Raw genomic sequence first — 10,683 nt, 5'->3', positions numbered from 1 at the left:
TCTTTCTTCTATTATTGTTGGTTGGTGGTTGCATTTTTGGTTCGGTGTTGTTTCCTTTTGCCCTTTCGATTGATAACAATTGTATCGGATCGGTCAGATTCATTGTCCGTGATGCTCATTTCTTCCGTATTAGTATCGGAATTTAGGGTTTCGATTGGGTCTTCAAGCATCGGCGGTATTGCTGATGTTTGAATGTTTTTGCCAGGTTGGGTGTTATCGTTCATTTTTGAAGAAACCTTCTTCAAAGGCGGAGGACGAAATTCAGTTCCGGTTGTTGTTTCCGGCGATATTTCCTTAGCACGTTTGTTTCGTTGTTCCTTTTTCGAAGTATTCTCTTCGTCAGTTTTTCTGCATTGGCAGCTTGGGCGTCTCTTCAGTTCGGCGATGACAGAAGTGAGCTGGTTTCCAAGGGCAGTTATCTCTTCTTTTAGACTTTCGATTGCTTTGTCCTTATTGTTGCTATCTTGCTGTACTATTATCCTTTTGCTAATGTTGGCGTACGATTTTGCACCGACGCGGCTGTCGTACATCTTTTTGGCCTCTGCGAATGATAGTCCTTGTTCTGCTTTTAGTTTAACAATTTCATTTTCCCGTTTGTATACCGGGCAGTTCCGGTCGGTCGGTTTATGCCCTAACTTACAGTGGAAACAGTTTTCTACTCCTTTACAGTCTTCAGCCTTGTGCTCAGGGGCCGAGCAGATTTGGCATCGAGATGCACCTTTGCAGCGAGCTTTTGTGTGTCCGTATTCCAGGCAGTTGAAGCACAGCATGGGTACGAGGTAATAAAATCGCCTTGGAACTCTGAGTGCTCCAAAATATATGTACTGTGGCCAGGTGGTTCCTTCCATCGTCAGTATCATGGTGGACGTATTGACTTTCACTTTGTCCACCATTCTCGTGAACCGGCGTACTGCTGTCACTCCTTGAGGAGCCAGCTCGGTTAGCAACTCTTCCTGTGACATTTCATTGACCTCCGAACAGTTTACAATGCACCTACTGTAGTTAAGTGTGGGGTGCGCTGTAATTTCAACCGGTGTACCGTCGAATAACTTTTTCATACCGAGCAGCTTGGTGGCATGTGCTTGCTGTCTTACTTTCAAAATATACTTGGTTCCTTTTGATTCGGCAGTAGCGGAATATGCATTACCAATTAAAAGTTGGATCGACTTACCGACACTGAAGGGATGATTTTTTGGCAGCACTCCTTCGTTGGCAGCCTTGAGTGATAGCACGATCACCTTACCATGCTTTCCTTCCGGATCCATCCAGCTCGGACAGCCAGTACCGGAATCATCCGGTGGCCGAGGCAGCCCGTACGTCGACGATGAGGCCATTCGGCCGGCCGAAATAATCTAGCCAGTCACTCGCTACGATGCACGTTTACGGATTGCGACACAGACGGATCACTCACTAACCGCGTCCCGATAGCGGTTTTAACTGCCTGCGGCGACACGTCTGTTTGTCTGTGCCGATAACGTCACTTCACTTCACCTAAGCTTTTGCACACCCCCCGGCTATACCAGCTGATGGCGGTTTTTTCACTGCCCGTTGCGACACGTCTGTTTGTCTGTGCCGATAGCGTCACTTCACTTCCGTAAGCTAAGCTTTCGCACACCCGTCGGCTTTACTAGCCGATGCCGGTTTTTTCACTGCCCGTTGCGACACGTCTGTTTGTCTGTGCCGATAGAGCCATGATCTTACCCGTTCGACATAAGAACAAAAACTGATTCAAACGGGTACGCGTCACCTCTATTTATAAACTAACCGTATATGGTTTAGTCACTTAGGTGCGAGTGTGTGCAAATGCCAACATTGCCGAAAATCGATAGCGCTTATTGCATCGCCCGGAGAAGATGTTGCTCGTATGGGATAAGAGCAACAACTGATTTAAACGGACATGCGTTGCTTCTGTTTATGACTTTTCGTGTGTGATTGAGCCACTAACCTACCCTCTAATGACGGCTGTGTCGGAGAAATCTGCCTCACGAATGGTAATTTTCCCGTTTTTCGTGAACTTTTTAATTTTACCAATTTTTAAAAGTCTACTTTTATTGGGGAGATATTAAATTATTACCAATATTTAAGTTAGGTGTTTCTGAATCGGTTAGTGTATGAATGATTAAAATCCATCTAGTAATATCGGAGTTATAAGCGTGCAAACCTTACATAGTTTCGTTACATGGGAGATAGTTTAGATTTTAGAATGACACCTAGCCCCAGATAGTGGAGTAAGACATTTTTAATGTCAAAATACCGAATGTTCCAGGCTGCAACAATTCTACTCTATTGTTTCGAGCCTATTGATCAAAAGCAGGCAAAAACCTCAAGCGGTGTGAATTTAGTAAACGGGGTAATTCTAAAAGATGCGACGAAATGTTGAATGATAAAAGGTCGAATATAGCAAATGATTGAAAATAACAAAGGTTCCAAGGTTACTAAAGGTTTAATGAAACAAAAGTTTAAAATTTAAAAAAAAGAATAATGTATTCTCACCGTTATGACGCGTCACCTCACCTGGTTTGGTGAGGTGAGAGCTAAAAAGCGATTCCCGCAGTCACTTAGGTGTCTTAGGTCACCCAAGGTGACAGAAGTCACCTGGCAGAGCGATTCCAATAATCATTTTGAGTGACGACGGTCACCGTAAGATGGAAAAAAGTGACTAAATTCTCACCAAAAAATGTTTTTAATCCACCTAACAGTGTGATGAGACATTTCTTATAACTCTTATCACTCTCTTCGGATATTATATCGTTTGAGAACATTTAGAACTTGATGCTTCGCGATGTTTTTGATAACACATACTACATAGGATAGTGGTAGGACTCAGAGAATCGCTCAAATCAGCATAGGACAACATCAGTGCTAGAAATCTCAAACCAAATCAATGGGAAAGCGAAAAAAATGGCCTATAAAATAGACATAGAGGAAAGAGGGTAACAGTGGAACTATGAAAACGTACTGTTTTCATAGTTCCACTGTTACCCTCTTTCTCCTACCAACGAATTATTGTTAATGCTCTGTTAATAAAATATCTAAATTGTGATGGGAAAACTGAATTTTCCTAAAGGGGTTATATATTGTACTGAGCCAAAAAAATCGAAATTTTTTTTTTTGAATCGATTTGAAGTTTATACCTTACTCAAATTTCCAACGCGACTGAGAACTAAGAAATCAACTCTTTTTCTTGAAAAGGGCGATACTAGCAGTGATACAATGCAAAGAAAATCAACAGTGAATATTTCCAGACTTGGTTTCATTTCCTATTTAAGAACTATTGTGTTTTTTTTTACATCCTAGATTGCATGATTCAGTGATCGAAACCCAAAACATCATAAAGTATTTGAAATTATTAAATTAAAATTTGCTTTTGCTATTGAAATTGACAAAATGATAGTATCGCCCCTTTGGCGATTGTTTACTTTTTCGGTCCCACCTATCAGCATTGAAGTATCGCCCTTACGTTTTTTTATAATAACTACCGTTCTACACCACCGATTTCGTCCGTGTTTTTTCAATAGCGATCATTGTTACTATTTACAGCTGGTATCAGCTTGATAATCCTAAAAAATACGAAAATAACAGTTTCGCCTCTAAATTGCTAGCAAAAAAGGTACGCCCTGTTTGTTTGCATGGAACGTGGAGGGCGAAACTTTAAATAAATAAACAAAAATACAGTTTCGCCCGTTGTATTTTTTGCTGTAGTTTAAGAAAGCAATATCGTAGAAACAAAATTTTGAGGTTAATTTGTTGCGTTTCAAAGCCCTCATTCGCATGTATGCAGAAAGCCCTATGTTTACATTTGTAAGTATCGCCCTTTTCACAAAAAAGCGTTGAAATGAAATCGCAGCTCCTGATATCACGCTATCTCTGAAGTGCATGCGTGCATAGTTTCAAATTTTACTTCGACATCGACTTTTTCTAAAGGTTACTTCCCAGTAGTATCCTTGATTTGAATTATTATCGCTAATCCTAATGCCAAAGAACAAATAAAAACCTCTCGAAAACGAACCGTTTGGGAAAATCATCATCATCACTGGAATTTCCATTTTCACGAAACTTTTCGATAACCTTCCGTCACTTGCGTTAATGCACTGGGTGCACAGTGCTCTGAATATCTAGCGAAATCGTCTTAGGGCACCAGCGGGTCTAATTCAGTTAAATCTGTAAAGAATACTAAAAATTAATTTCTATTCCATAATTTTCAGTTCAGCAATTCGAGAGATCGTGCTCACCGCAAGCCATGAAAAATAGACTACGTTGTGAAGCGATGGTCACTATTAAAAAATCACGGTTAAATAAAAAATAAAACTATTAAAAAATTTCAAATAGTTTATAATTTTCACAAACTTGTTAGGAAAAATTGTTTAATAAGCTTTCGTAATATTGTGTAGGAAAAAAACTGAAAAGTTCAGTATTTTCTCTATCTGGAACATATAAACCCTTAAGTATACCAATTAATTGGTATACGAATTGGAATAGGTTCGCCAAATTTTGGAAGAAGTCTATAAAATAACCCCTTGAAAACTACCTAAAAATTGTTGTAGTTCGATGCAATAAAAAAATCTCCAAAAATGAAATGTACCTATTAATGCGAAACACAGTGAATAATACATACAATAAAGACCCATTTTTATCAGTCTCATGGCGCATTTTGGCTGACAAAATGGGGACATTGACTAAATCGGGCAATTTTTTTTCTTTATAATAAACTGAAGCTGTTAAAATATTCTTCCCCTCCCTTGATGTAGTCTGATAACTATTTCTGATTATAATGAACTTTTTATTTTTGCATATTTCCATCTTCATAATAAGGAAAACATGCTCAAGAAAGGATTTACTCGAATTCAGTCTTGTTCGTCTGCTAGAGCCCATCAAATATATGTTCATATTTGGCTGATAAAATCGGGGTTTCAATGTATTATAATAGATATTCAGCATTCGAAAAAGTTTCTTGTGAACGAGTGTAGAACGACTTTGTTTCTACTTACTTGAAATCAGCGGCGTAGCCAGAAATTCGGTTTGGTGGGGGTTTGGTGAAAATCGATCACACTGTCCAAACGGCATAATTCCGAAACCGTAATTTTTGAAGTTTTAAAATTATGCAGAATTAATTTTTCAGAAAATAGTAACAGACTTCGTGTCTTTGGCGAATTTGTTGAGACTTTATTGTAGTCATGAATATTAACCTGAGGAAATTCACCATAAATACTTCTTGGACGATATACCGTCAAAATTATTTTATCAAATGATGTGCTGTTTAACGTTTGTAAAACTCATCGAAGATACTAAACCTCCGAAATTGGCGGTTTCAAAATGATGCTATCTTGACCTTAAATTACTGTTTTTAAACATTTGACCTATACATATAATTGGTCATATAACAAAAATTAAATGTTCATCAAAATCGATCAGGAACTGCTAGAGTCGAATGGAAATCGTCATTTTTCATAAATTTCTCTCTACATTCGGAAAGTGTTATCCTCTTTATTAATCATATTACGTTTTCGTCTCAACTCGACGCATTCCCAAAATAAAAACCTGTTTTAATCCACCTAGTGGTGCAATTGTGTTTTTCTCATTTGTTCAGACTACGATTCCATGGCTGGTTATGTTCAATACAATGGTGGAAATGAATATTACATGGTTAGTACGATTTGCACATACATACAATGGATCGACAGCTACGATCTTGAGATACTATGTAATACTGAAACATCGCTTGAAAGCAGCGGCGGATCATAAAGAAAGATCCGGGAGGTCCAGGTCCTGCCGAAAATTTTCAACTTGTGAAGAAATTTTAAACTAGTTTTAATTTTAAAGTAACAACCCCTCACTGCATACTCCCTCCGGGCCGGTATGATTGACGATTTTTAGAATGATTGCATAACCTTTCTATATGAGAAAGGCAAAAATGTACCAAAGTCCAAAAAAGTCAATTTTTGTCAAACATCTCAATGTTTCATGCATTTTAAAGTCATTTGGCATCAAAAATACAAATTTGACTTTGAAAAGTTTTCATTTCAGTTTATATGGGAATTTGCTGTGTGATTGCACTCTTCAACTCGTAACTCCGGAACCGGAAGTCCAATCAATAAAAAAAAAATCAATAGCAGTCGATGGGAAGGTTGTACCTTTCATTTGAGACTAACTTTGTGCAAATCGGTCCAGCCATCTCTGAGAAACAGAGGTCACATTTTTTTCTACATACACACATACACACACAGATATTTTCCGATCTCGACGAACTCAGTCGATTGGCATATGACACTCGGCCCTCCAGGTCGGGATTAGATTGACGAATTTTAGAGTCAATGAGAAAGGCAAAAACATTTTTAGCAAATGTTGAAAGTTATGCATTTTTTGGTGAGCAGTTCTATGTTTCATAGACATTAAATCAATTTTAACTTCGCTTCCTATTAAATAAACCCTTATTACAGTACATTTCTACAAAAACGAGCTCAATTTGAAAATAAATCTGAGGATTATGATTGATTACAGAACTCTGGAATTTTCTATTGGAATGTTTTCAGGCATGAATTTGATATTGATGCTATTAGACAACTGTGAAATCAAGACCAATAGACCAGTTACATATCAGGACCCCATTCCGACAATTTGTCAAAAGTCCTCATGATGTTTACAACAACAGGTAATCAATCTACGGATCAGATAATTGTTATTGTAATTTTGAATTAAATCAGTCTGCATCAATAAATTTTCAACTTCAATCCAATATTTTTTTTGGGTGTGGTGGGGGGGGGGGTTGTATGGTGTTAAACCCCAAAACCTTCTCTTGGCTACGCCATTGCTTGGAGTTATTTATTTCGCTTTCATTTTCCGATATGTTTCAGATCGATCCGATGGTTATAAGTTAGAAAAATTGCAGTCAGAAGGTTCGTACAAATGAACATTTTTGTACTGATAAGTTATCAAGTTCCTTCCAGACAACTAGGAAGTGTTCGGTGATTATTTCTAGCGGTTGTAGATAGTAAAATGAAATACAAAATTCGATTTATCGAAATAATTTTTAGCTTATTTCAATGGATTATTACTCATTGAACAATAAATAGGCGACAAAGAGTAATCAACAAACAACAAGCCATAACTTTTAAAGTATTCAAAATAGATATTTGAAGTCTTCAGTAAAGTTATTCGCAAAAGTAAGAGATACAAATTTGTTGAAGGCATCATTTCGATATAATCACTTCCAAAAAAAATTTGTAAAAATATCTCACTCATAGGGGGATTAATCAGCAAAAGCACAATACCAAAAGAAATATTACCTCCATTACATTCTCCGAAGATACTATTGACCTAAAATAAGCCGTTTTGGCATTAATAATAGATTATATGTTTTTGGTCATATTTCTGGCAATGGGAAATGATAAAAATCTTTCGTCCGCATTTAATGTTAAATATCTCTTTTGATAATAGACCGATTTTAACAATCTATTGCTTGTTCGAAAGGTATTCGTTAAAGCTGTCTAAAAACATATAAATTGTTAATCAGTATTGTCAATTTCGGCAGAAAATTTAAAAAAAACTGCAAAAAACGCCATTTTTACGCATTCAAACATTCATATCTTGGAAACTAAACATCAGAACCAAAAACAAATTAATGGCGTTCATACTGTTTTAGTTCTTTCATTTAAAATTGGTTTGGATAAGATCGGTTCAGCCATTGCTGAGAAACACGAATGAGAATTTGTCTGTTACATACACACACACAGACACACACACAGACATTGTCCCAAATCGTCGAGCTGAGTCGATTGGTATATAAGACTCGGCCCTCCGGGCCTCGGAAAAAATCTTGTTTGAGTGAATTCTATACATTTCTTTTATAAGAAATGTAAAAATGTAGGTGATTAGAACCAAAAAGTGTTGCGTCTACTTTCAGATTTTTTTTTTAATTTTAGGGTAACATTTCCTTTTGGATAAAGGCAGTTCGTCGCTGTTGTGCTATCTTATGACAAGCGCCATTTAGCACATTTCGAGAAAAACGATTTTTAAAGTTTGAGATTGAATATCTTGAAACTTATAAATGGTATAAACAATCCAAAGAAGACAATTGATGCTTCTATCTATTCTGCATTAATCTCTCAAATATTACGAAGATCGGTTGACTATGTTGCGAGTTTTTACTATGAATGTAAACAAAAATCGCACTCCCGCGTGTCATAGGCGTGTATTGATGACAAAATTTGTATGACGTGTCATAATCGTGCATGGAAAATTTTCCATAGAAAAAAATCATCACTTTTTAACTTTTATTCATATCTTTGGGTTCATATGGTCTATAAACATTCGGTGAAATGCATTTTAAAGGAAATGAATCAGAGAATCTAGAAAAATTGTTATTCTTGATTACAGTGTTGCCAAATATCTTTTATTTCCAGTTCAAAACTAAAACTGTGTTTTTCTCACAACTCGTATAATTTTTTTTCGAAAATGTTTATGCCATTGTGTTTCTCAGACATTGTCACACATAAAACCGTCTAAAACTTCAATATAACTTGAGCCAATCCCTAGATATAGTGATTTGAAGCAAAAAACCCGCAATTTCTCATCATGTTTCTAGCTATATCTAAGTAACCAAGTAGAATTTCGAAATTCTGAAAACGCCACTTTGCAGAGATTTTTCAAACAAGTAATGTGGCATATCTAACTCAGTTTACCCCAAAATGGTGTTTGTCATAAGATAGCACAACAGCGACGAGTTGGGAAGTTTCTGAATGACGTAAATTGATGATAGGCGTTTTTTTTTTGAAATTCAAGATGGCGGCTTCTGGTTACAAACAAACACTTGAAACCACCGTTAATATAGGTGTCATTTGAAAGGTGGTGTTTAGTAGAAGGCAAAAAATGAAGATTGGAGCCATTTAAAAATCCAAGATGGTGGATTCCGATTACCACAAAACACTGAAAACCACTATCAGCATGGGTGTCATTTGAAAGGTAGTAATTAGTAGATGGCAAAAATTGATAATTGGCGCCATTTTGAGTTCCATGATGGCGGCTTCCGGTTACTACAAAACATTGAAAACCATCATCAATATGGGTGTCAATTAAGAGGTAGTGTTTAGTAGAAGAGTAAAAATTTCTGAAGTGCCCCCCCCCATTTTTCACAAAGTGGTGAATTTTGCAAAACATGTTTTAATTTTATTGTTTAGGTACCCCCAAACATCTTCGTGAAATATTTTGTCGTTATTCGAAATATTTCCAATAGTTTTAGATAATTGAAAATTTATACACCTTTTTACTATAATATTTTTTACAGCTAAAGTTAAATTAGAATTGCACCAAACTTCACTGATGGTTTAACAAATGTTTAGTCGAGAAAATGTCGAAAAAAGTTGTAACACTATTATTTTTTAAACAATTTTTCAAAAAAAAAAAGCGGTTTTAAATGGTATCTTCACGCGATATTTATACCGTTTAAGTTGTAAAATGTTGCATATTTTATCAGCTTTCAATTCCAAGAAAAAAAATTTGAGCAAACATAAGGTTTTTAAAATATTTGATTTTTTGTGTTACCCGGCATGCGAAAAACAACGCGCGAGCAAAACAGTCGCTGGTTGCCACGGCACGCTTGGACCTACATCGCATGAGCGAGTCGGTGGGAGCTCGCCAAGTCTCTAGCGAACCCTACACGAGCAGGTTTATTGACAATAAACCAATTATTGATCAATATATTGATCGTATAAGGACTTTTTGAAAATATTTTTATTGACAATATTCTTGTCTCGTGTAGGGTCCGCTTCTGACCACATCAAATGCAAAACTAGAGAATGAGTTTCGTTGCGATAGTCTTATCGATAATACCCTGTGTAGAGCGGACCCTACACGAGACAAGAATATTGTCAATAAAAATATTGTCAAGACAGCTTCAATACGTCAATCCCATTTGAATCCTACAGAATCAATATTTTCAAAATGTCCTTACACGATCAATATATTGATCAATAATTGGTTTATTGTCAATATTTCTGCTCGTGTAGGGTCCGCTTAACACATCCTGTGTCATCTGAAAATTTGCCATCTAATTTACCTTCATCAATTGTTATTGCATTTCCAGGACTAGTTTTTTGCAGTGCTGAGAAGCGTGAATTTCATAGTGCAAAATAGAGAATCAATATTTTTGAAATAACTCTTCGTCCAATCAAACCATTGTAATTTTATTATAATTGTACAAACAGTATAATGTATAATCAGTACAAACTAGCTATATACGCGATAGTTTATTTATTGCTTCATTGAAGATCTGTTCTTGCTCACGGGAGAAAAACCATTTCTTTAGCATATGTAAATATCAATTCGATTGTATATTTGCAATCCAAATTTCATTTATTTTAATTTATGCGTATCAACGGAAAGATTTTCCCTCGCACATTGGTTATGTTTTTTTTTATTTTATACAAAGAATTACTGCACTCTTCCGGGTGACCTATCAACCACAGAAATATAACTTATTTCAACAAACGACAACGATGAAGTAATAAACAGTATGTGTGTATCAAGTATAATCACACAACCTGGTCTCCTAAAATTGATTGATTGAGTCCGTCACACGCCATTTGTCAACCGAAACTCATTATTGCCAACTTTTATACTTGTCTAAACGTGTCGCGGAGCATACGGCAGGTTCGCTAGTGCAATGTTGGTCCAAGCGCTTCGTGGCGA

General features: G+C 36.4%; 2 protein-coding genes across 2 annotated transcripts in view; both read right to left on the bottom strand.

Annotated features, from left to right (window-relative positions):
• LOC131691360 (uncharacterized) overlaps positions 1-10,683 on the bottom strand; it is a 340,109-nt gene that overhangs the window by 300,605 nt on the left and 28,821 nt on the right. The window lies entirely within an intron of this gene.
• On the bottom strand, positions 12-1,334 carry LOC131687466 (uncharacterized). The gene has a single exon (XM_058971554.1). It carries the CDS (start codon positions 1,332-1,334, stop codon positions 12-14), a length of 1,323 nt encoding a protein of 440 aa, XP_058827537.1.

This window comes from Topomyia yanbarensis, chromosome 3 (assembly GCF_030247195.1).
Source record: "Topomyia yanbarensis strain Yona2022 chromosome 3, ASM3024719v1, whole genome shotgun sequence".
In the NCBI taxonomy this organism is placed as follows: Eukaryota; Metazoa; Arthropoda; class Insecta; order Diptera; family Culicidae; genus Topomyia; species Topomyia yanbarensis.
This window is presented reverse-complemented; position numbering and strand designations above follow the sequence as displayed.

Excerpts from the sequence above, each read along its gene's own strand:
- LOC131687466 (XM_058971554.1), bottom strand. The coding sequence starts at position 1,334 with ATGGCCTCATCGTCGACGTACGGGCTGCCTCGGCCACCGGATGATTCC.